Source organism: Theobroma cacao, chromosome 4 (assembly GCF_000208745.1).
Source record: "Theobroma cacao cultivar B97-61/B2 chromosome 4, Criollo_cocoa_genome_V2, whole genome shotgun sequence".
Taxonomy (NCBI): Eukaryota; Viridiplantae; Streptophyta; class Magnoliopsida; order Malvales; family Malvaceae; genus Theobroma; species Theobroma cacao.
Window position 1 is genome coordinate 17,274,562 of NC_030853.1, and position 27,507 is coordinate 17,302,068.

The following is a 27,507-nucleotide window of genomic DNA, read 5'->3' on the forward strand; positions in this document are numbered from 1 at the left end:
TGAATTTTCCTCTCTAGGGTTTGTTTCTATTCTTTTCTCTTTGTTCTTTGCTTTGGCCAGCCATGAAGAGTGAAATGGGAGAGTTTATGTTGAGTTTATAAAGGAAATTATAAAAATATTAAAACTTGACATGTGTCACCATGTGATTGGTCCATGGTTAAAACTTAACAATTAAGCATTTTCTCACCACCACATGTAATCTCTTAATTATCCAAAGTATAAAATAATAATAGGTAAAATTCATGAGCTTGACAAGTGTTATGGTGGTGTAAAATTTTAAAAATTCCAATTACGTCCTCGTGGACATGTAAAATGACTGTTTTACCCTTATGTTCAGAAAAATGTCGAAAGTAAAATTTTTCATTTCTCAAATTCAAATCATGCTCCAATTAGTCAAACTTGGTCAAAAATTTCGTCCAACATTCCCATTTTGCCCTCGGGTGGCAAAATGATCATTTTACCCCTACATTATGAAAATTTCTAATTTGACTCCAAATTAATCTTCGAACTCTGAATCACCATATTAAGACAGTCTAAGGTTCAATAACTCTCAAATACATCCTAAAATCTCTATTCAAACTAGTTCGAGATTTTAATCGACTTAATTGTACCACTAGGTACGATACCGACTTTTAACGATTCTCTAAGGCGTCCTAGTATGTAGATATGCTATCAAGTACATGAATGACATGACAAGTATATAATAGAGTAGGGCTTGACAACATTTGCCTTTATAAGGTGTAAAGACAAGTTGGAGATGAATAGGGTTATTGCTTATGGCAACTAAATGTATTTATGGGAGATATATTAGGGTAAAAAAAATGTAAATTATGGTTAACGCAAAGGCATTCAAGCAAGTCAGATAAAAAGAATGGTAAAGAAACCATGGTTGCACTAAAAAGGAAGGTTCTGCCTAATAGAAGCATAGACTATAGGACCTACGTACAAGGAGTGCGTATGGTAGAATTATGGAACTAAGTATCTCCATTATTGTGAATATTAAAGATGAGGAAAATATTATGATCCTTAAGAATGAAAAGCATGCAATGAAAGAAACTAGTGGCTCGAGTAGTTGGATGGGACTAAAGATCGAGTTAAGACAAAATTCAATTATGAACAGTAGTGTCACCTCCTAGTTTTTAATTTTTTTTTATTTTTATGGGTATAAAATTATAAATATATAAATTTGCCACCCTCATTTAAATCAAATGATTTAGTTTAGCATAGTGATAAGTCATTTAAGTTAAACTTTGGAGGCTTGGATTCAATTCTTTCTAAACCCAAATTTTAAAATTATTTTTCTTTTTTTCTTATAAAGTAAACCCAAATTTTTCTATAAAGTAAAAGATGCATTACTTAATCGCCTAAATTTGAAATTGTTTTTCATTTTTCCTTATAGAGTAAACCCATTTTCCTTATAACGTAAACCCAAATTTTGAAACTATTTTTCTCTTTTCCATTCCTTAATTGCCTAAAGAGTATAATTTTTTACTTTGATTTTTCTTACAATTTGTTGATTTGATTTGAACATTTATGCAATATATACTTTTCCTAAAAACCTTTCATTTTTTAGCATAACATTACTAAAATACTTTTGTATTATTGTATATAATATGTTATTGTCACGACCCAAAACTCCCATCGAGCCAGTGACAACCGTCGAGAAGTCTCGTCAGACATTCTTTACCCCGAATGCTGACCGAAACCTCGCAAGGCTTTCGTATCAGTTTTCTTACCTCCCCTGTGATCGATAATAACTAAAATCATGTTTTGAAACGCTATGGACCATTTTCCCATCCAAAAACAATGAAAATTTATTTTTGTCTCACAATGGTATTTTAGTCATTTTTCTTCAAAAATATCGTAACCCGCCAAAAACATTGTGTAAAAGCTAAATATGTTTATACATACTATAAATCAGATAATTGAAGTATAAAATTACTTTTACAGTGACACGTGTGCCCCCAACTGACTAAGAAGGTATAGGGCTACGAACCCTTACTTTTTAGGATGCAACTCCGATATTAATTCTCGTCTTAATCAACTATCAACAAACTGTCCTGAGCCTAAAAATTGGATAGGAAGAGGGGTGAGATTACAAAAATCCCAGTGAGTAAACAATTACCATCAAAAGCATCTAAAGCCGAGTAAATGAAGACAATATAAAAACGTTATATCTCAATAATGTTCATAATGCAAAATTCGTTTTAATCTATACCAAACAATTTCTTTTCATCAAAATTTCCCGGCTTATGAATTTTTTAAACTTGGCCCCTACCAAAATCCTTCTCGTTGGTACCTTCGTCAAGGTATCCCACTGAGACCGCCAAGGCTGTTAAATGTCTCATACCCATAAACATGTTTTCGCATCTGACACACAACCGTTCCTTGGCGTTGGCTGAGTCTCACTTTCACGTGGTGGCCCGAACGTGAGGTGCACTCAAATCTTACCTCAGGAGATACTTCATCCAACATCTCCTCCCAGAGGTAGTTATATAATTGGGTTACCGTGCCCCTCTCATAGACAGTCTAGGGAAACCCCTACCACTACAGTGACCGTTTAATATACCACCAAACCCATAAAATTTTTAGTAGTATAATATGGAGAATAAAATTTAATCCAGTCTACCGAGACCAATCCAAAACTGTTCATATATTTCATGCCAACCCCAAAAATTTAGCCATCATGCTACCATAGTGTCATAAGCCACAATTTCAATAACATATAAAATCATAAATTCAACACAATCTCCATATACTTAATTTTCCCAAAACAATATTTGATTTTAAAATCAATATAAATCTCATTTTTATTAAAAAAAATTTAATTGGAAAATATAATATTTTATAATTTAAACTCACCATTCAATAAAAGCATCAAACAAGTATAATTACTCTAGATATTTAAGATGATAAATTGTCCACTCACAGTTCTAGGAGTCGATGTACTCCTAATCCCAGTCTTTAAGCACAATCTCTGTACTTTTACCAGTGTAATTTGCTCACCACCTATCCACAATGTATAATACATAATTTACCACATTAATGCTTGACCATTATAAAATCAATTCAGGCCCGGGGTATATGTATGATATGATATGTAACTTATCCGACTACCGCTTAAATGCGGTGCTAACCTAATTCGACCTATTACCCGATTAAATGACAATTGTGTCCGATTTTGCTCCAAATTGCTCCATTTCATTTCTAATATTTCAATTCACTAAATACAATTCCAATAATCTAAAATTCAGCCTAACAACCCTCACAATTCTTCTTGAAAAATTCGGCCATTGTGGTGCACTATCACTAAAAATTTTCTGATTCCATTTTCTCATCATAAATCATCATTTCATCAATTTTTCAACCAATTCACTTGATCACAAAATTAATTCATTACTTCTACACTTCACATAGGGTTCGGCCATTGAAGGTTCATGGGGAAAATGGATTCTTTTCTTATTGTTTTGTTTCTAAACATGCTTAAGTAACTCTAAACACCAACATAACTCAAAATAAAACAATTCCAACATCATTTCTCTCACCAAACCCATTCGGCTAGCCATGATTTCCCCATGAAAACATACAATCCAACCATGGAAATTGAGGAGAAATGCATGGGCAAGGTAAATCACTAGCAAAATCAAAGAAATTTTACCTTTGCTTGATCAAATCTTTAAATTCCAACACTTTCTCTTTGATTTTCCCCACCTAGGGTTTGTTCTCCCTTGATTTCTCTTCTCTTCTGGTTTGGCCGACCACTATGGGAGGAATGGGCTGGTTTTTATGCCTTTTTATAAAGAAATAATAAAATAATAAAAGCATAACACATGGCATTTCCCTATTGGTTCAAATTTTAAATATTTGACTTTTGATTCTTTAATTCTCCATCACACATTTCTTATGTTTATCCATTTCCATGATGAATAAAATCCCTTGGTCTTGACAAATGTCGGGGGTAAAAATTTACCAATTTGCCCTCGATGTGGCAAAATTACCATTTCGTCCCTATACTCCAAATTATACCGAAATTAAAAATTTTCACTTCTAAACCTCAAATCATACTCTAATACTCAAATCATACTCCAATAAGTCAAATGGGGCAAAAAAATCTTTTCTAAAAATTTTCATTTTATCCCTAAGTGACAAATGACTATTTTACCCCTAGATAGTGAAAATTTTAATTTGACTCCAAATTGATCCTCGAACTCTGAATTACCATTTTGAGTCATCTCTGGACCGTGAAACTCTTAATTTCACCTTAAAATTCCTATTTGAACTAGTTCGATGCTTAATCGACTTAATGGTACCATTAGGGGTAATATCGTCTTTTAACAATTTCTCGAACTTTCAAAATATGCAAACATTCTATTGAGCATGTAAATGACGTCATAATTATTTTATAGAATAGGGTTTGACAGTTATGGTCTTTGGAGTAAAAGATGCATTACTTAACTACTTAAATAGTATAATTTTTTACTTTAATTTTTTTTTTACAATATGTTGATTCGATATGTGCACTTATGCAATATGTTATACATTAAGATGAAGGACTGAAAAAGAATGTGATTAAAATATTTAGAAATATTCAATAATTTTATTTTACTTTTTTAAATTAAATAGGTACAGAGTAATTGTTAGAACAATTGGCACAGATTTAGTTATCGATGAATTTGAAAGTATGAAAGCATGTTGAGCACAACTTATAATACTTAATTTTTTTTACTTTATGTCTATTTATATTGATAAATTTGAAAATTTATTTTTAAATTGTAAATAAAATTTTATGTTATAATTTTATTTTATTTTAAAAATAATTAATTTTTTACTTTGAATCAAATCATTGATCAAATTCGAATCATTAATCTGATTCATAATCTTATATAAATACTCTTTAATCATTTTTCATACAAAATATTGAATACATCACTAATTGTCAATGATGATGGAAGAACCTTGCGTAACATAAAATTCAAACAGCTGACGAGGGAACTAACGGTACGGTGAGATGGGAGAAGAATAATTATGGACAAGGCGTCCATTGGGGTCAATGCTACGATAGGTGATACAGTCTGGTGGAGTGTAGGTACAGGTAGTATCGTGTGCCCCTTCAACATCACGTGACTCAGGTTATCATGGGTTGGACAGTTTGAAGCAACTGGGTTAAGAAGTGGAGAATAATGGGACACGTATTGACATGAGTGCGGGCCAAGAAAGGGGTAACATTGGAGAGCAATTCAACAACAACCCAGTGGATCGAACAAGGGGCAGCTTAGGTGGCCAAATAGTCCAAACGAATAGGAGCCCATGCAATCTCAGCAATAACACACGAAGTTAGGGGGTTGGAGTTGGACCACACATAAGCAACAGGGGAAGCATTAATGCATGCACGGAGGAGAATGACTTGGAGAGATGTAGGTCCACCGATCAAGAACACACTATGAGCAAGGTGAATGCAGTAATGGGGTAATGGGAGAAAAAAAGGGAACCGAGAAAAGGGAAATAAGGTCACGGTCAAGAAGAAGAAGAAAACCCCATTAGTGGTTAGAATAAGAAGGAAGCTGAGAAAGTACCTTTTTGAAGCCATAAATGATAAGCAGCTAATAGAAGGCATCTCGAAAACCAAGCTAGAATCCAACGATGATATCAGGAGAAGAAATGACACCATCATCAAAGAAGCTAAAGCCTCATGGGAGATAGGGTTAGGCATGGGCTTCGTATTTGATAGAAACATGTAACAAATGGTGGAAACATTCAGAAGAAAAGGACTAGGTGGGGAACCGATGGTTAAGCCGTGCCAACGTACTAGTAGGGGGTAAGAACTTTCTTTTTACTATTGATTTTCTTAACTTGGAATGTATGTGGTATGTGTAGAAAGGAGAAATATAGTGCCATTACAAAATTACTACGTAGAATAAAATCGGAGTGTGTTTTGTTGCAAAAAACTGTATGTCAAAAGTAGAGGAGAAAACATATAGACGGTTGTGGTATGCTGAACTAAGAGTGGACTATTATGAATCTATTGGGGTTCTGGGGGAGGAGGGGCTTATATTAGTCTAGAATGAGTCAAATTTAAATGATGAAAATTGTATTAAATCTCACCATTATATCTTGCTAATCGACTTTGTTGGAAAGTGAAAGCTTAAGTGTGCTATAGGAATGTCTACGCACCCAACGATGATGATGAGAGACAAGTGCTACGGGAGGAGCTCGACAATCTATAACATAAGTAAAAGGAAGCCCCTTTGGGGTTTCCTCCTTTAGCCACGTGGAAGGTTAAGAAAAAAAAAGAAAAAAAGAAAAATGAGAAAAAGAAAAGAAGAAGAGAAGTAGAAAGAGAAAAAAAAACAACTGGAAAGAAGCCCGTGTGCAACGCACGGGCCATAATCTAGTATTTTTAATAGTAATTTATTGTCATGGATCATGGGTTGGTGATTTTAATCTTATAATTTTTTTCATAAAAAATATATAGAAAACCTCTAATGCCAAATCATTTAACTTAATTTTTATATGGTAAAATGTGGATATTTAATTACAAACAAAGAGAGTATTATTATTTTTACTAGTCATTAGTAAATGTTTAATTTTTTCTCAAAATAAAGTTATATTTAACCATAAAAAGGATATAATGTTAACAAATTTTCAAAAGAAACTATTAAATAAATTTAAAAAAAAAACTAGATTAAGTCGGTTAAATGGTTAAGTGCAAAATTTGATTGGTTTAGATAAATTTTTATACAAAGTCGGTTAAGTGGGTTAAGGGAATTATTATTTTTTTTACCAATTTAACGGATTACTCATCCTTAAACCTACGGCTCACAAACCTCAAAAACCGAGTAACAAGGGCAATATACAGACTCACGCACACTTTTTTTCTTTATAGAGACAAAACACAGTATCATTCTAAAACCTTATGATTTTTGAAAGATAACTATCAACTAGTTGACTAGGTTATGTTTGTTGATCCATTCAAGCTGCATAATCAAAATAAAGTTCAACTTTCTGAATACATATATTTCAATTTAGTTGGCAAAGTGAAATGAAATAACATTTTTTTTATAAAGCATAATTTGGAGAAATGAGAGATTATGTATTTAATATTAAATAATCAAACGCAACATTTTCTTCTACAATTTATTCTATCTCTTTTGTAGTATATGTATTACACTATTTTTTTTTTTTGAGGAATATGTATTACACTATTTTAAATCAACATCAAAATAATTACATTTAAAAACATGGAATAAAGTAAAATATATATATATATATATATGAAATAAATTTTTTAAAAATAAGTACTCACTATTTCCATTTTATTCCACATTTCAACATCTTGTTAAACATCTTTTAGAAACAAAGAGGAAAAAAACTCCATTTCATGCTTTTTCAAAGCCAAACCAACCTCGACTCCCCTGCTCCCATCTCTGCTCTCAGCCATGGAAATAGCTTCGTTCTTGTCAATGGAAACAACTACCACCTTCAATGGTTTTCCCCAACCAAAATCTGAACCATAAACTTCAAATCGAGGTGATCCTGCAACACTAATAATTTGCATTGATTTTGCGATTTCCTCACTAAAATTCAAAACAGTTGACAACTTATTTTCTATTCCTACGAGAGGCCCTTTTTCCATCAATACTTTAACCATGCCACTTACCTTATGAACAGAAAAACCAAACCCGTTTTCGTCCAAGAAATCTCTTGCTTTGAATAAATCTCCTGTAATTGTATTGCAGTTTCCAAAGTAATTCTCGGGGACAGGAGGGTTTAAACGCGGCCTGCAGTCAATGGTGAATCCAACACCAACATTTCTATCATCTTCTCCACCTCTTGCTTTAACTATGCAACGTGTTACATAAGCAAGCGTAAGCACAAAAGTTGATAGATGAAGCTCTTTCCCACTATCTGATAATTGAGCCAATGCCCTGTCTCTTAATTTCTTGAAATCTTCACGAGTAATCTCAAACGTTGCTCGAACTAAATTAGGAGCTTCTCCTTTGTTTGGCAAAATCTTCAAGCTTTTGTTATTAGTAGCTGAATCTGACCCGATACTAGCTAGCCACTGGTTCAAGTATAGCATATCAAGGTCAAGCCCCGTAACATCTTTGATAACACTCCTGTCAAGAAATGGGGTTAGCTCTGGCGGCAAGGGAGAGTGTTCTGTATAACCTTGATTGCATAAATAAGCCCAAGATTTCATGAACAAGGTTGTAGCTTTACCATCAAGAACAGCATGGTGAGCAGTGATTCCGATGCAAAACCCCATATTTGGAAAAAGGGTTATTTGCAAAGCTATAGTTGATGCAGAATCATCTGATGTTATCAGCTCAGGTGTCAAAGGATGTAACTCGACAGCTTCATAGATTCCCTTGCTTGAGAGAAGGTTAAAGTCTGCAGCGGACTCAGCAACCGTGAGCGAAACTCCATCATTTGGAGTGTATAAAATAATGGGTTTAGGCGAAGTTGATGGCCACTTGAGGTTACCAGCGAGAGGGAGGTAATGGAGGAGAGTGAGAGAAAGAGAGTGCTTGAGTTTTGGGAGGATTACTGAGTTGAAATACGCAGGGGTTGAGTTGTTAATTTGGTAAAAAAAGAGTCGCTCAACTGGTGGGAGTTTGAACCAGAAAATGTCAAAGAAAGTGAGAGGAAGGGACAACTCTGCTGCTGATTTTGGTGAATCAGGGGATGGTTTGATTCGGGTGAACTCAAGGATTTTCATTCTGCTGGCCGATTGCAATGGCACAGCCGTGTAACAGCTCTTTTCTTTGACCCTTTTGGGATGATAATATCAAGAAAGTAAATATATAAGGGCAAATTCATTGAATCATTAGACCATTGTTTTTTGACTCTTTCCAAACTCCGTTGTTTATGATTTTTTTGGCTTGACTCTTTTACCAATTTTCCACATCGCCGGCCTTTTTTTTTTTAAAAAAAAAAGCACACATTGCCGGCCTTAGCTTTAAAACAAAATAACATACACATCAATATCGTAAAATACACAAAAATCATTACAAATCAATTTAATACTCGTATTTATCAAATATTGAAAACGATATAATATACTATTTTATATACTTTATCCTAGTTAATTATTAAAAACTGATTTATTTATTTATTTATTTATTTTATGAATTGAAACATGAAAAATAATTTTACAAATTTTAATGTTTAAAATTTAGACTTTAAGCGAATAAATGCGACAAAAAATCATAATCCCATTTTGCCTTTAATACGTAAAATATTTTTTATTTTTTAATTAATAAATTAACATAAAAAATGTATATCTTATTTAAATATATATATTATTAAGGAATATGTTTAGAATTTAAATTAAAAAACAATCCTTTTTTCAATTTGAATCATACAATCCTAATTCTATTATTAAATATATTTTTTTATTTTTTTATTTTACATGTAAACATGTTATTTATAATTAATTTTAAAATTTTTGACAACAACTTACAATACTCAATATTAAAAAGTAAAATTTTGATACACCTAGTGCTCATAAAATAAAAGTTTTATACCGCAAATAGGTCCAATCATGAAGGCTAACCTTTTTGGACTATCTCAAAGTTTAGGATATTATATTATTAAAGAGTATTACACCTTTTTTTATATTCCTTTTTCATATTTCTCCTTTGGGCAAACATCCAACAGTTGGGACAACCAAAAATTAGGCCTAATAGTTGGCTGAAAAATCCCATAGTTGAAGATTCAAATCATCATTCCCTGTAAGCATCTTTATGTGTGAATAGATGTAGATTGAGAAGTGCTAGATTTCAAAAGTAAAAGAAAAGTTGTGGGATGGGATATCTGAATAGGCAGGCTGTGATGGGCTTAATTTAGTTTTATGCAAGTATTGGGAGTTGCCATAGATGTCTCTTTTGTCACTGCCTGTCTAGTCGTCAGGTTTATAAGAGGATTAACTTTTCGCTACCCAAAGCCATCTCAAAGCATGTTTATCGTTTGCTACTTTCTGATTATACATGTACTTTTTACAAATGAGATTAAAATGATTATCTAAACTGTACGATTTAAGTATGGTCAAATTCCCCCATAGGTTTCTATATTATAAGATTTTTTATTAATTTAGTTCCTTCATTTCAAAACTAGTTAATTCAAATTGATCATTAATTATACTAACGTAATATTGACAAGTCAGACGATGTTGATGTGTCAAATCAAAAAAAATTTTAAAAAAAATTTAATAAAAATTTAACACTATTACTCCTTATAGGATAGAAGTAAAACATAAAGTTTAATATGAAACAAACAAAACCTCAAAGAATCTTCGACACAAATGCCCTCTTTAAAAAAAAACTATTTTATCTCTTTTCTATCCCAAAAATCTTAATTAAAAATATAAAGGAATTTTGATGAGGTTTCTTCAAATCTTCATCTTTTGTATTTCAGCCCGTTTAAAGAATCCTGTAATAATCAACACTCATTCTTTCAATTTCTTTTTTTTTTTCTTATTGTTTGAAGATTTTTCTCTTCTCCCCTTGAATTTTGTTTTCTTTTTTCTTTTTTTTTTTCTCACAACTTTAACTTGATTGATTAAAAGAATTTTGATTTAAAAGGATAAAAGAAATATAAAAATATTGTCGATGTTTTTTGGCCACTGCCATTTGAAAAGGAGAATATTCACTAACATTGATCTCACGAAGGCTGCTCTCGCCAAGGTCTTTCATTTCTATTCTTCTTTCATGTTATCTTTTTTTTTTATTTTCTATCTTTTTTGGGGCTCAAAATCTTGTTGTGGGTTTGGTTCAAAATCCAATTTTCATCCATTTTCAAATTTTCAAATCCTTCAAATCAAAATTCCTTTAGGGTTTTTTTCTTAATCATGGCTTGTGGGAGAAGGATGAGGAAATATTATTTTTCAAGGAAAATATACCTAAATTAAAAAAAAATGATATTAGGGTCATTTGTATCTTAAAATATTTGTTCAGTATTGGATCTTAATTTTTTAATAGTCAAGGCTCAAAAAAAAAAGAGGGGCCAAAATGTCCTTTTAGAGTAATTGGACTGGTTTTTGAATTTTATCTCAAATTAAATAAAATTATAAAGTACAAGGATTAAATTGAATAAAACTATATTGTACATTGATTAAATTGGATATTTTTATCATTTTTTGTTTAGCATTTCATTTGTACCAAAATTGTACGTTTACATATTAGAGTTTTTTTTTAATAATTAAAAACAATGAACTTTTCATTTGTACAAAAATATACAAATTAATTACACTGTTGAGTTATAAAAAATATCAAGTTTTACAAAAGGAATTCATTTATAGGAGGAAACAATGGTTCACCTCCAGATCAGTATAGAAAAGTATTGAGCCATAATCAGGCTGAACACATACCTTGGTTTGACAACCTTCGCCCTTTCCTTTCTCTTTCCTTTTGTCGATTTATTGAGTCTCACACTTGTTTTTGTAACTAGCTAGTCAAATGTTATTTTAACATAAAAAATGTCAAATGATTTGTTGTTCTTTTGTTATTTTGTAACTGATAATAGGGAATGTAAATAGTGTGATTACAAGGGATATGCTGTAAAAATTTTAGCTTAGATCAATTCATCGATGTAATATTGGAGAGTATGCCTATGTTTTGTTCATGTGCATATGCTTGAAAATTATGATTCAATACTTTTGTTTACTAATTTAGAGGTGAGTTATTGGTTCATAATATAAATGAATTCTTTTTGTGACTAAACTTGATCCTTTTGTAATTAAGCAGTATAATTGGTTTGTAAATTTTTGTATAAATGAAAAGTTAATGGTTTTTAATTAGTAAAAGAAGAACCATTAATGTGTAAAAGTATAATTTTTTGTACATATGTAATGTTAAATAAAACAGGATAAAAGTATTCAATTTAGTCCCTTTAAAATAGAGCTTTGTTCAATTTAGTTCATATATTATAAAATTTTATTTAATTTAGTTCTTATATTTTGTCATTTTGTTCTATTTATTGCTTAAACTCTATAATTTTGTTTAATTTGGTCCCATGATGTGGCAAAAAAATTTGAAAAAAAAAATTCTTTTGGTTTGATATATTAACGTCACGTTAACATCACCTGACATGTGGCACCATATTATTAGCACTACGTTAATATCACTAACGATCAATTTGGATAGAATTAGATTGAAGGACTCAATTACAAAAAATCTTATAATCAAGAAACTAAATTAACCAATTTTAGAGTAGAGAAAATTAAATTGACGAAAACCCTATTATATAAAGACTTATGGGTGCTTTGTCCATTTAAGTATATATTTGATAATTTTTGTTTCCTTCACATTCGTTGGAGTCAAAGTCGTGCATTGACAAATTTTTGGCAATATGGGTTAAGTTGTTGGCTCCTTTCACATTATATGGCCTGAAAAATTTATACTTGGGCCCGCATGGGGTCGGACTCAATACGGAATACCTATATGAGTGGGTGGACTTTTAATTTACCTCTTTGGGTTCTGTACAGAATATATGTTTTCTGAATTTAGTTTTTATATTGTACAAAATATTGGATTAAATCATTCTACTGTTAACCAAATTGAGTCACTTCTCTTAAAAAAAATTGTTTCTGCAAATCTAATTCGTTAATTTAAATATATTGACGTGGCATTAATCATGTTAAAGGATATTGGTTTTTGTTTGGTGAAATTTTCAAATATTTTATAATAGAGTAATATGTAACTTGAGTTTTTCTAGGTTTCCTTTTCCTGCGCATTTTTTTCTTTTTCAGTTTTCCTTATTACTCATTTCTTCTTCTTTTAGAAAAAAAAAAAACCCTAAGGATTTGATACCCAAACCAACCATTGCACCACTAAGAGGGTCGATTCCGATTCAACCAATTAATCCAATTGGAATGGGTAAATAAAGAATAAATTATATTTTGTTCAACAGTTAGTAACTTTGGACTCAATGGTTAAGCCGGGGGCAAAGGTTCAAGTTCAACCACTACAAATAAAAATCGGTTTAATTCGACCTTACTCAAATCAATTGAACAATTGATCAGTTCTTGACCAGTCCAATGTCTACTCAATTTGAATACTTTTCTTTTGGACCTACTACGCCATCAATTCTTTATTGAATCAATTATAGGACGAACCCAATGGTCCGCTGCGGTGCAAGATCAAGCTTAAATCCTATAATTTTCAATATATATAATTAAAAAACAATATTCTAATATCATAAATGTAAATTATAATTACATATTGTACCAAATTCATGAATACTAAATAAAAATATAAATATCCGCATTATAAAATACAAACACCCAACAAGTTTATTCTATCGTAATGTGAAATTGGAAAGTTTTAAATTCAAAAATTGTAGTGCACATTTTCATTAATTACAATAAGAAATAATAAATTAACAAGAAAGTTAGTTAGTTTATTATTTTTCAAAATGTGCATTACTTAGAATTGGTACCAATCGGTCCAAAAGTGACTCATATAGTTTGATCCTTCGATCTACAGTAGGTAGGTAATATAAAAGTTGAGTAATGACAGTAAATTCACACCCATTTATTAAACTTGTAATGTGTATATGTATATAGGATGCATTGTTTATTACAATAAACTATAACAAAGCATATACAATTTGAATTCAAAAATTATAACATAAAGAAAACAATAATAGAAAGATCATGTTTTGATTGAATCTTTGACTTGATCTTCAACTCTGACTTGTCATGTGTGCTTGAGTTGTTTTGATGTGGTAGTTAACTCCTTTACATGCCCCTGCAAGAAGGCAAAGCCATTAGCAACACCTAACTTGGATCTTAGAAATAAGAATTTTTGTCTGGACAAGGGTTTAGTTAATCCATTTTGCAAGTTGATCTTTTGTAGGAATTTAAGATTGCTAGATTGAACTTGTTGACACACAAAGTGATAATATTGAGCCAAATGTTTTATTTTAGAATGAAACACAAGGTTGGCACTTAGATAGGTAACACCAATGTTGTCATAATGAATAATTAGAGGTTGTGAGAAAAAAAATATACAATTCAGACAATAAGTCTCTGACCCAAAGTAATTCGACACTAGTATTGGCAATGGCTCAATATTCAGCCTCTATAGAAGGCTTGGAAATTGTTCCTTGTTTATTGGATTTCCATGAAATGGGGTTGCCATCAAGGTAAACAATGTAAGTAGTGGTTGAAGAACGATCATCCAAGTTACCAGCCCAGTCAGACTCACTAAAGGTTGATAAATGTAGTTGTGGATTTTATATATATATATATATATAATTATGGGAAGTGAGATCCGAACCCTACTCTTTAGGCAAGAGAATTACGCACCAACCCATGAGCCAAATGCTTGAGTGTAGTTGTGAATTTTTCTTGAGAAATAAACCATGATGTATAATAGCTTTCAAGTATCTCAAAATTCATTTGAGACTGGACTAATGAATCTGACTAGGATAGTGCATGAATTGAGATAGTTTGTTGATGGAGTGAGCTATATCTAGCCTAGTTATAAACAAGTATTGGAGAAACCCAATCAACTTTCAATATACAATTGCATCAACTTGGTGAAAACCATCTTTAAGTTGTAATTTGACATTAGTTGCCATAAGAGTATAAACTTCTTTGGTTGCTGACAGATCAAATTTATTCAAGACATCTCGAATGTATTTATGTTGAGATAAAAGCATGCCTCAAAAGGTGCTAATTACTGCAACTCTTAAGAAAAAATTCAAGTGGCCAAGATCCTCTAAAAGGAACTTTTGAGCCAGTTGTTGCAAGAACAATTGAGTTGCTGCATAATTGTTTCCAATCACTATGATATCATCCACATACATCAAAAAATAAATTAATACCGAGTCATGAGCATAGATGGAAAGAGATGCATTAAAAGTGGAGTTCTTAAAGCCATAATGAAAAAAAAAAAGAACTAAGTTCTTGGTACCAAGCCCAAGGGCTTGTTTCAAGCTTATGCAATTTATACACATGTTAGGGCTATCTTTATCAACAAATCCCAATGGTTGAACCATATAAACTTCACCCAAGAGAGTATTTTGAAGGAAAGCATTATTGACATCTAAATGCTTAATAGACCAACCATAAAAAAGTGCAATGCACAAAACAATCCTAATAGTGGTTGGTTTAATGACAAGGCTGAACGTTTCCTTATAGTTAATACCAGGCCTTTGATTTAAGCCTTTTGTAACTAAACGAGCTTTGTATCTGTCAAGTGATCCATCATATTTCCTTTTAACCCAAAACACCCATTTACAATCCAAAATGTTGTATTTGGCAAAAGGAAGAACTAGTGACCAGGTGTTGTTTTTTACCAAGGCATTAAATTCTTCAATCATGGCCTATCTCCAATAAATGTCTTTCATAGCTTAACTGACACAATTGGGTTCAAGTGGTAACGGCAAAGATTGTTTTGTGGTGATCAAGGCTTTTTTAGGTTTGCAAATATTGATTTCAGACCGTGTGATCATGGTATGAGTTTTAGTGGGTGATGGTGGAAAAATCTAGTTAAGGGAGGTATTGGAATGAGTTGGTGAAGAGATGGGAAAGGTAGAAGTATTAGTTGATAAAGAACTTGAAGGATGAGCAACTATGAGATCAATCTAAATAAAGATATGAGGTTGGCATACCAAGTTCTTAGAAGTTGCAACTATTAAAGAACTTGAGGCAGTAAATAAGGGACATTGAAGAGCAACAATAGAAAAAGAATGAGATGACCATTGATCACTAACAAAAGCTAAAGTTAAATTGTGATTTTTTATGATTGTTTTAAAAGGAAAATCTAACTCTTGAAAAAGTACATGTCTTGACACAAAAGTTTTCATGGTAAAAAGATCATAACATTTGTATGCACTTTAAGTGTTGGAGTATCCCAAAAACACACAAGGACAAGATTTTGGTTGCAATTTATGTTGGTTGTAAGGTTTGAGCCAAGGATAGCATAAGCATCCAAAGACTCATAATTTGGTATAATTGAAAGGATAATTCAAGAGTTTTTTGAAAGAAGACTTGAGTTGGAAAATGGGCGTACAAGTTTTGTTGATTAAATAAATTGCTGTTTGGAGAGCTTATGGCCAAAATGTTAAAGGTGCAGAAGCATGATAAAGTAAAGAAAAACCAACATCAAGAATCTGCCAATGCCATATTTTAGCGGTTCTATTGTGCTTAGGAGTATAAGGTGGGGTAGTGAAGTGAGAGATACGATGTTTGGTGGGATATTGAGATAACTATGGATATTTTCCACTGTTATCTGAATACTTTGATAAAATTGAAGTACCAAATTGTTTTTTGATTAATGATTTGAAAGTTGAAAACATCATATTTATGTTTGAGAGGGAACAACCAAATATATTTATTGTAGTGATCTAGGTAAATAACATAATAAAGAAAACCATCAACTGATTTAATATGTGAAGGTCTTGATACATCAATGTATAAGTTCAAGAGGTTTAGTGCTTGTCATAGTAGACTAAGAGAATAGAAGTTTATGATTTTTGTTGCATTAGAAAGAGTCACAAATGGATATTTAAGGTGAATTATTTAAAGATACACTAAAAGTCTTTAACATGAAATGAAGAGTATGAGAGGAAGGATGACCCAATCTATTATACCAAACATCATTAGAAGTTTTGAGACTAACTAAGGCAATGGTAGACTTTATGGTAAATGGCATGCACTAAAGAAGTTCACAAATATCTCATTTATTCAATCCTTTAATCAGAGGTGCCGTTTTGCTTAAATCCTTCATTAAGAAATACAAGGGAAAAAAATTCAATGAAAAATTTGTTAGTTTTACAGAATTTAGAAACACATATTAAGTTTTTTTCATGGATGAAACATGCAAAACATATGAAAGGTGAAATGATAATTTAGTAATAGGAATGATGGAAGAACCAATGTGTTTAATGGCCAAACCTAAACCATCACCAACAAGAATCTCATTTAAGCCACCATATTTGAAGTAAAAAGAAAGATTGTTGAAATTAGAGGTGATGTGATGTGAAGCTCCAGAATCTACTACCCAATTGGAATTTTCTTTTGAATGAGAAGATGTAGCAACATTAACTACTAGTTTCTTGGTCATAGGATTGCGTGATCGACATTCCTTTGTTGTGTGACCTATTTTGTCACAACATTGACAAACTAGCTTGGTAGATGTGAAGCCATGCAGATTAAATTTCTTTTATGATAATGAAGGTTGCTACAACTTTAAGAGTAAAAATACTTATCTTTGGAATATCTTCCTCTTTGAGTAAAACTACCTCTGCTTTTCTAATGTAATTTGCTATGACAGGAAGAAAAGATTTATCTTGTTTTATGTTAGTCTCTAAATTTGTGAGCTTATCATTATGCCTTTCAAAAGTAATGGCAAATTCTCTAGCTTGTATTGTAGTAGAGAATTCTTTAAACTCATTTCCTAAGCTATTCAAAATGAATATCACCAAATCATTTTCTACTATAAGAGCTTCAGCTAGTGCGAGTTCATATGTAATACTTTTCATGTAATACATGTGTTTAGCAATTATCTTTTCTTTCTTGAGTAGAAATAGTCAACTTCTTTTTAAGTGACATAACATATGAGCTAGTTTTGCTAGCAAACATCTTGGAGAACTTTTGTCATGCTTCTTGAAATGTTTTAATAGTAGCAAAAAGAGAAAATATGCCTTAAAAAATTGAAGCTACAATGGCATGCAAGAGAAACCAATCTTGTCGATACCATAGAGTGTAGGTTGGATTGAAAGCCATTTCACCATTAATTAAGATCAATATTTCAAGACAAGAAATGGCACCAATAAGATAAGTTGTGAGTGCATAACCTGCACGAAGGGAGTTTAGTTGCAATTGCTAGGATGTAAAATCCATGTTATTAAGTTTAAGAGGTAATTGCACCCGAGCATTTGGCTCATTGATTGGTGCATGATCCCCCTGCCTAAATAGAGGATTCGAATCCCCCCTCCTCCAATTATAAAAAAAAAAAAGTTTAAGAGGTAATTGAGCAGCAATAGTTATGGAAATAGGTTCAAAAACAGATGCTTGATTGATAGAAGCATAAAAGTTTACAGTGGAGGTTGTAAAACCAATCATTTTGAAAAAAAAAATGACTGATTTGTTGTTAGGCTTATGTAAGCTCTGGTACCATATAACAACTGAATAATGGTAGTGATCCACATCCATTTATTAATCTTGTAATGTGTATAGTTATATAGGATACATTGTTTATCGTAATAAACTATATAACAAAGTATATACAATTTAAATTCAAAAATTATAACAGAAAAATCATGTTTTGATTGAATCTTTGACTTGATCTTCAACTCTAACTTGTCATGTGTGCTTGACTTGTTTGCTCTAATAGTTAACTCCTTTACAGGTAAGTACTAAAGACCATGTACAACAGTAAAAGTATTGGCCTTAAAAATATTGAATCATAACAAACCATCAAGTTATGAAACTACCATAAAATCAATTTTAACCCATCGAATCCAAGATATCCTATGAGGTGACCCTAGATTGGTTCTTATTTCTAAATCTAACCACATAGTAACATTTTCTTTCTGCTTTTCAAAAAAACAAATATAGCCACATAGCACTAAAAGTGCTCCAAAATGCCATGAAAATGAACTCAATAACTTTATCACAAATTAAAAGAAAATTTCAAATGGACATTGTACCAAACATATCAAGTGCACTAGTTAATAAATCTCACAATTTCGAGCATGAGATGTTAAAAAAAAAAAACTTTAACAATCAATAACCATAACCAATTTATAAACTAATTAACCTAGCAAAATACAAAATAAAAATAAAGATTTTAGGTATAAAACAAATCCAAAAATAAAAATGAAATACTTTAAGAAATGGAGAAAAGGGTGAAAATGGGAAAAAGCAATGAGATAAGTGCTAGTTCAACACCTTTCCATGTTATTAACATTTATCTCATTTACAATTTGCCAACGATATAATCTTCTTTGTAGAAAAAGATGTACATGAGGCAAGAAATATCAATGAATCCTTAGATGTTTTGAGTTGGCATTAAGTTTAAAGATAAACTTTAATAAATCATGCGTGTACTTGGTGGAAATAGCTCTAAAAGAAAAAAAGAAGATGACAAATTTGCCCAAATGCAAAGTGGGTGCTTCACATACTTAGGTGTTCCTTTGAAAGCTAATCCAAGAAGTCTTCAAATATGGGATTCAATGGTCAACAAGTTCAAATATAAACTAGCTCTGTGGTAACATAAGTATGTATCTTTTGATGGTAGGATCGCTTTAATTAACTCGATGCTTAATTCATTACCTGTGTATTTTTGTCACTTTCTAAAGCACTGAAATGAGTTCTGAACAAGCTTGAGTAATTACATAGTAATTTTTAAGGGTAGAATTGCATGTTAGAGAAATGGCACATGTGAGGTGGGATGTGATGTGCAAACCAAAATTCTTCGGAGGCTTAGGCATTTAAAATTCTACTTATTAAAACTAGGCCCTATTTAACAAATGGTGGAGGAAGTTTGGAGTATAAATGAGTTCATTGTGGAGGAAGCTGTAAGTGGAGAAGTATTGTATTGATAAGTTACCATAGATGCCTTTGACGTTGCAAATTGCGAAAATGTTGATGAAATGGAGTCAAAATATAAAGTTGCCATCTCTTAGTGGGGTTAAAAAGATGGTGAACTTTGAGGGATGTTGGTGGGTGGCAAAAAATGGGAACAAAGTTCATTTCTTTTTTTTTTTTTTTGTTTTTCAATGGTTGTTGAATGAACCACTTAATTTGGTGTATTCTAGACTTTTCCCTTTAGCCATGGACAAGGGAGCTAGAATAGGGGAAGTTCATCGCCAAAGACATTAGGATATGATCATTCTTATCGCATCTTGCTTAGGAGGAATAACAATATCAAGAGCTATTTGGTCATTTGAAATGTGCTTGATAAAGATGATAAATTGATATGACAACATAATGTAAATGGGGATTTTTTTGGTCAAGAAATTTTCAGTAAACTTGGATTCTCTAGTAGTGTTTAATCAATGGAAGGTATGGTTTGCTTTGATTTGGAAGCTGACAATCCCACTAAGGTTCAAGGCTTCCTTTGGCTTGCAGTTTATCATTCCATTCCAACTAAATGCTTTTCAAGAATGAGAGGTGTGAGTTTTGATAATGAATGCATAATACATGTAGGTGGTGTGGCTTATTTTATGAGAATTGGGATCATGTTCTTATATCTTGCCATTTTAGTTGGAATGTATGGTGTTATGTATTGAAATAGTGGGGGGCTTTATTAAAATTCAGTACCATAATCAGTGGATACTTTCATCCAAGCATGCGAAGGTTGTTGGTGGAAAGGTGCTATAAAAACAAGATTATTAATGCTATGTGGGATTACTTGTTGAAGAGTTGGGTTTCATTCCCACCCAAAGCTTCATCGGTTCAACAATAGAGCTTTGCGAGAAAATGTTTTGAATCCAAAAAGAAGAAAAGCACATGCTTTTTACATGTGCCTCATTTTCAAAGAGCTATAGTTTATTTCTTTATTTAATGTCATTTTGTTTCGTTATCTCTTTCTTACTTTAGTCATCTAGTTGTTAAGGATTATAATCTTTTCTTTCTTCGATGTTGTGTCATTTAGGGAGTTTTATATGGTCGATGTCTTGGTGCTATCAATAGGGAATATTTTCATAAATTCTGATGTAATATTCCTTTAAATCATTTAGCATGCCAGATGTTTTATTCTAGTTGGCCATTTACTTTATCTCTCTCATTGCAACCGTGTATATGTGCTGCCTTGCTTAATGAAATAGTGCACTACACCATTTGTCTTGTTTTTTTCTCATCTTCCCTAACTTTCCTTATTATTCTTCAAATATCAACCTCTATCTTCATCATTGTTTTAAGAAAATCTTCAATATTTCAACATGGTATCAGAGTTGATCAATGGATATTAAAGGACTTAACTATCTAGAGAGAAATTACTAATATTCTTTCACTCCTTGATCACCAAAGCATTCTCCTTTTCCATGACATTTGCGAGCTTTAATGCAACAGCTTCACTTGTGTTTAATGAGGAAAACTATTGCATTTTGTCTGTGAAAATGAAAGCCTACTTGAGAGCCTTCAATCTTTAAGAGATAGTAAAAGTGGGAGGTAACCTTCCAATCATAAGACACGTTAATCCTACCCTTGCACAGATCAAGCAACATAGTGAAAATGTTGCTAAAAAGTACAAAGCTCTTTCGTACTTACACTCAGCTAAATCTGATGTAGTGTTTACTAGGATTATGCATTGCGATAATCCTACGATAGCTTAGGATTTATTAAGATATGAGTTTTAAGGCAATGAAAAAACAAGGTAGATGCAAGCCTTGAACTTACGTAGACAATTTGATATACTTAAAATGAGTGATGATGAAAGCATCAAGGATTTTTCTAGAAAAGTTATGAGGTTGGTGAATCAACTTAGGTTGCTTGGTGAAAAAATGACAGATAAGAGAATAGTAAACAAAGTTTTGTTTAGCTTGCCTGAGAAATTTGAAGTAAAGACATCATCTCTTGAGGATTATAAGGATTTGCCAAAACTTACCTTAAGTGAGTTTATGAATGCTTTACAAGCACAAGAACAAAAACGGGCTTTAAGGTAAGATGACTTTGTTGATAGTGCCTTGGTTGCTAAGACCAAAAATCTAAAACTTGAGAGCGATAGCACTAGGGAGAATGATTTTAATAAGAAGGAAAAAAACAAAAAATCTAGTGACGGGAATATAGGGAAGCATGGACACAAGTCTCTTACCTATTCTCATTGCAAGAAAAAGACTCATTTTTCCAAATTTTGCTAGTACAAGTCTAATGTAAAGTGTAGGTCTTGTAATTTACTTGGCATGTTGAAAGAGTGTGTAAGATCAAAGGTTCTAACACTAATGAGAAAGCTACAATAGTTGAGCATACTGAGGCCTTTGATGAGTTGCTCCTCATGGCCAGAGAAGTTATTAAATCAACCAAGAAGTGTGCAGTTGATTAGTAGTGGTTGTTCAAACCACATGATTGGTGATGAGGGTCAATTTACCACACTTGAAAGAAGTTTCAAGGCAAGAATTGAGGTTAAAAATGGAGTCTTTTTGAAGATTTTAGGGACAAGGACAGTAGCTGTTGAAACCCAATTAGGTAACAAGTACATTTTCAATGTTTATTTTGTTCCAAAAGCTAATAAAAGTTTGCTCAGATTTGGACAGATTACTGAAAATCATTATGCTCTCTTATTCAAGGACAAATATTGCACAACATTTGATCCTAAGGGAGATGAAATTCAAACAGTTGAAATGAAGAACAAATGTTATCCAATTGATTGGAAGCATACTAGCCATAAGGCTTATTTTAGTGCAATTAACTTAGAACTGTGGGACAGAAGAATGCGAAATGTTAACTACAATTCTTTGTAAAGAATGGCATCACAAAAGTTGGTTGAAAGACTTCCAAAGATTGCTAAGCCTGAGCAGGTGGGTAAAGTATGCCAGTATGGCAAACAAAGCAAGATTCCATTCTCAAAAGAAAGGAAATGGAAAGCTATTAAGAAATTGCAGCACATTCACACAAATTTGGAAGGTCTTATGAAAACTCCTTCTCTTGGTAGAAGTAGGTACTATTTGTTGTTCATTAATGATTTGAACAGGTATTGTTAGATCTATTTTTTAAAGCTCAAGTCAAAAGCCTTAAATAACTTTTGGTAAAAAACCAAGCAAATTCAACCATCAAAACACTCAAAAGTGATCATGGCAAGGAGTTTACTGCTTCTAAATTTGACAGATACTTATCTCAGCTTGGTATAACACATCAATTGATAATTACTTATAGCAAAATAGGATCTTTGAAAGGAAAAATAGGACACTTCTGGAAATGGCAAGATGTTTGTTATTTCGAAAAAATTTACCTAAGTTTTTTTAAGTAGAAACTGTTAACACAACTAACTATCTGCTAAACTTGACTCATACTAAGTCTCTAGCATACAAGACTCCTTATGAGAGCTAATTTAAACACAAACCATCAGTATCTCACTTAAAAACCTTTGGTTGCATTTGTTATGCAAAGATTTCAAATGAAAAGAGGACTAAACTTGATGAAAAAAGTGTTTTAACCATCCATAGTGGTTGTAATGATGTTTCCAAAGGCAAGCTATATAATGTTGAGACTAAGAAGATTATCATTAGCAAAGATACAAGGTTTGATGAACATTCAAAGTGGAATTGTGAGAAATAGATTGTTGAGAGTTCTGGAAGCTTAAATCTTATTCAAGATACAATGCAAAATGAAGCTAATCAAAAAGAAGATATTGAAGGTGAAAGTCTTATAGTCAAGGGTACCAAGGCTTTACAAAGTATTTATGCTAGGTGTAATGCAACCATTATTGAACCTACAAACTTCAGTGAGGCTACAAAGGACACCAAATGATTACAGGGTAAGGAACAAAAAATGGAAATGATTGAAAAGAATGGAACTTGGATATTGATTAATAAACCATCATATCAACATATCATTGGTGTGAAATGGATCTACAAGACTAAGCTCAAAGCTGATGGATCTGTCAATAGGTTTAAAGCAAGGCTTGTAGTAAAAGGATACTTTCAAATTTATGGAATTAACTACTGGGAGACCTTTACACCAATAGCAAGGCATGACACTATCAGGTTGCTTACTACGTTAGCAGTTAAAAAAAAGTGGAAAGTATGGCATCTTGATGTTAAAACATCTTTTCTAAATGGATATCTCATTGAAGATATCTATATATAGCAACCTGAGGGCTTCATCAAACTAGAAATTAAAGGAAAGGTCTACAAGCTTGTTAAAGCTTTGTATGGGTTGAAACAGGCTCTTGAAGCCTGGTATGATCGAATTGATTCTTTTCTTACTTAAGAAAGATTTTAGAGGAGTGCAAATGAACCTACCTTATATGTTTATAACTTCTCTGAATTAGTCAAGGTACTTCTATCTCTATTTGTCAATGATCTGTTGATTACTAGTTCAAATGACTTAATTCTGAAGGATTGCAAAACCAAAGTAATGAGAGAATTTGAGATGTCAGACTTGGGAGAGATGCATTACTTCCTAGGATTGCAGTTTATTCAAAGCTTTTAAGTACATCTACATTCAGCAAATATGCAACTGAGTTATTGAAGAAATTCCATATGGAGAACAGTACAACAGTTGAAACTCTGTTGGCTTCAAACTGTAAATTAAGTAAGGAAAATAAGGGCTCTTAAAGTTGTAAGCTCAAACTACAGAAGCATCATAGGAAGTCGTCTATATTTAACAGTTTCAAAGCTAGATATCATGTTCCCAAAAAGCCTATTATCTCGATTTATGCAGAAACCATCTGAAAACCATTATTCAACTGCAAAACGGGTATTAAGATAAATTAAAGGTACAATTGAGTATGGTTTGAAGTTTGAAAGAAATGAGAGTAATGGATTGATTGGTTACTATGACAGCAAATGGGCAAGTAATTTGGATGACTCTAAGAGCATTAGAGACTACTGTTTTTCCTTTAGAAGTGCTATTTTCTCTTGGAATTCCAAGAAGCATGAGGTGGTTTCTTAATCCTCAGCAAAGGCTGAGTATATAGCTGCAGTAGTAGAAATGAAGCCATTTGGCTTAGGAAAATTCTGTTTGAATCGAGGTTCAATCAAAAAGGAAACTACTCTACTCATTGATAATCAGTCTGCAATTTCAATTGCAAAGAATCTAATTTATCACGGAAGAACCAAGCATATTAGAGTTCACCCACAAATGCTGTGAAGGATGAAGAAATTGAAGTTAAGCACTGTGGAACAAATGAACAACTAGTAGATATATTTACTAAAAATTGAAGTTAAGCACTGTGGAACAAATGAACAACTAGTAGATATATTTACTAAAAATCTGAACAAGGAGAAGTTCATATGTTTAAGGAATGATTTGGGAGTATGCAAAACAAAACCATAGGAGGTGTGTTGAAGAGTTGGGTTTTGTTCACAATGAAGCTTTGCGGGAAATGTTTTGAATCAATGAAGAAGAAAAGCACGTGTTTTTTCTTATTTTCCTCGACTCTCCTTATTATTCTTCAATATCAACCTCTATTTTTCATCATTTTTTTATAGAAAATCCTCAATATTTCAACATTACTCTTTGATCCATTTGGTTTGTTGGGAATGATACAAGTTTTAATAATAAACGATGAGATGAAGAATATATTGCTTTTCTTGTAAAAATGCGATATATGATTTGGATTAAAGCTCATGAAGGTAATGAGTCCTTGGATCAAATTGGGTGGTGGTCGAAAACTTGAATTCTTTTGATTCTCGTAGACAACTCAAACTCTAGGTGAGCAATATTTCATAGGAATCATCAGGTGAAAACGAGCTTAAATTTAATATAGATGGGTCCTCTCGTGGTAAGGTAGGTCCAGCTGAAATGTTAAGAGCTCATAATGGTCATGTGTTGGGAGTGTTTTTTGGACCTTTGGGCATCCATGAATGTAATTGTGCTGCGTTAATGACCATCGAAAATGCATTTAAAATTTTTTGCCACCTCTACTTGGAAGGGCATCAAAAAATTACTTGTCGAGTCGAACTCCAAAGTGGCGTTACTGTGGGTGTGGGAGAACCTTCTTAGGCCTTGGAATTTGTGGTTAATTTTTAATGAGATTGATAAATGATGTGATTTGATCGGTGAAGTATAATTTTGTTCCACCCTTCGTGGGGCTACTGCAATGACCGATTCTTTAGCAAAAATTGTAGTGAACTGCTTTTCGCATGATGATAAGTTGTGCTAAGGATTTTGGGATCTGTGTTGGCTATTTTATTCTTTAGGTTAGGATAGATGTTATTTGAGGAGGGGAGGGTAGTTTTATTATATTTACTACTTTGTGGTCTGATTCTCTTAAACCTAGGAGACATTCAAACATGTTTTGTGTTGCTTTGGTTGTCACCGCTCTGTTTCTTGACTACTAGGCTATGTTTCTTCATGTATGGTTGTTAAAAGTTTTATTTCAGAATTTGTGATGTGACTATGCTAGTAGCAGATTTCATTCTGGTTCCATCTGATTGTCTGTTGCTTTATGTTTCTAGTGGAATGTCATATATGTGATCCAGCGATGGCAGTTTAATTGGAATCTGGTGTCTCGATTCAATTCTGTTTTGGGTTGGATGGTTTGAATGTGTTATGTTCTTTGGTCTGTTACTACTGCTTTTTTCTAGTATGGGTGCTTTTGTAGTGTATTATGTAATGTTGCTTGTTTTATTAGGTGTTTAAGTTGTGATCATGGGTGGACTATTGTATCCCATGTTTACGGTGGTCTGGCTTTGCTATTGACCATCCCATTCCATGTACCAATTTCTTTGATACATAATGAAATAACCAATAATTGAGAAAAAAAAAATTGCGTGGACTCACCTTATAGCTTACACTAAAAGATAGAAGCAACAAAAAGTCCTCACAAGATGGGCGTTTAGAGCCCCACCCGAGACCCAAGTCATGCATTCATTTTCTAGGACTCCAAGGTTGGGAACGGTGGTGTTCTTTGTTTTCTTTTTCTTTTATTTTCTCTTTTCCATTGGAAAAACGAGGTATTAAAATTTGGAGGTATTTGCTTTTCTTGTGGAGAGGAAAACTTTGAAATGGGTTTGGCCAAAGACAGGATCCATTATTTGCTTTTATATTGTGGACTGAGGTTTGTTGGGCTTTTGAGTTAAAAGCTTATTCGTGTCTGATTGGGCTCTTATAAATTTAGAAAGGGGTATGTCAAGCCCATGTAAACTCAACCTATGATAAACTGTTGTTGGATACTACGCAATATGATTTTGTCAATTTCAGCATACTTGGATGTGTTGTATCGCATTCAAAATTACAATGTATTCAGGTGTTGCACATGTGATTTTATCTATAATTTTAGATAAAATTATCAAAGGGAGAGAAATAGAAAAAGGTGAAAGAAGGACCATTGGCCACCTCATCTCATGCTTAGTGCTCCCACCTTGGTTTACTCATTAAAAGAAGTCCACGTAAGCACCACATCATCAATTGTAAAATTTGGAAGGCTAACATTCTTAGTAATTGTCCTTAATTAATTTCACACTTTCTAATAAATACTATAAACCCAATTCCTTCAAATTATAATATACGGATTAAATTCACCATTTGCATGAATACGAAATAACAATCTTATAATTTTGTGAAACTTTGTAAGTTGCAACAAAGAGTGTACCGTGGGAGAAATGCAACATTATAACAAGAATTGGGCAACAAATATCATTGTGGGTAATCAAATTCAATGCCAAGTTAAAAAGGTTGGATTCTGATTGTCACTTGCTCTGACAAATTAAGACCCAATAGTCACTGAAAATATATGCCAATGCCAAAGCCAAAGCCAATGGGGCTGAGTTAGATTTATGATCGTGAAACACATGCTAAATAAATTCAAGGCTAAAAGGGGAGGCAAGATATTCAACTTTTTCGGCCACTGGGGTATGATAGCAACGTTTGCAACAACAGTTTATTCCCAC

General features: G+C 32.4%; 1 protein-coding gene across 1 annotated transcript; it reads right to left on the reverse strand.

The window, feature by feature from the left end:
- On the reverse strand, positions 7,282 to 8,808 carry LOC18601672 (phenolic glucoside malonyltransferase 1). The gene has a single exon (XM_018118843.1). The coding sequence runs from the start codon at positions 8,717 to 8,719 to the stop codon at positions 7,337 to 7,339; it is 1,383 nt and encodes a 460-aa protein (XP_017974332.1). The 5' UTR covers positions 8,720 to 8,808; the 3' UTR covers positions 7,282 to 7,336.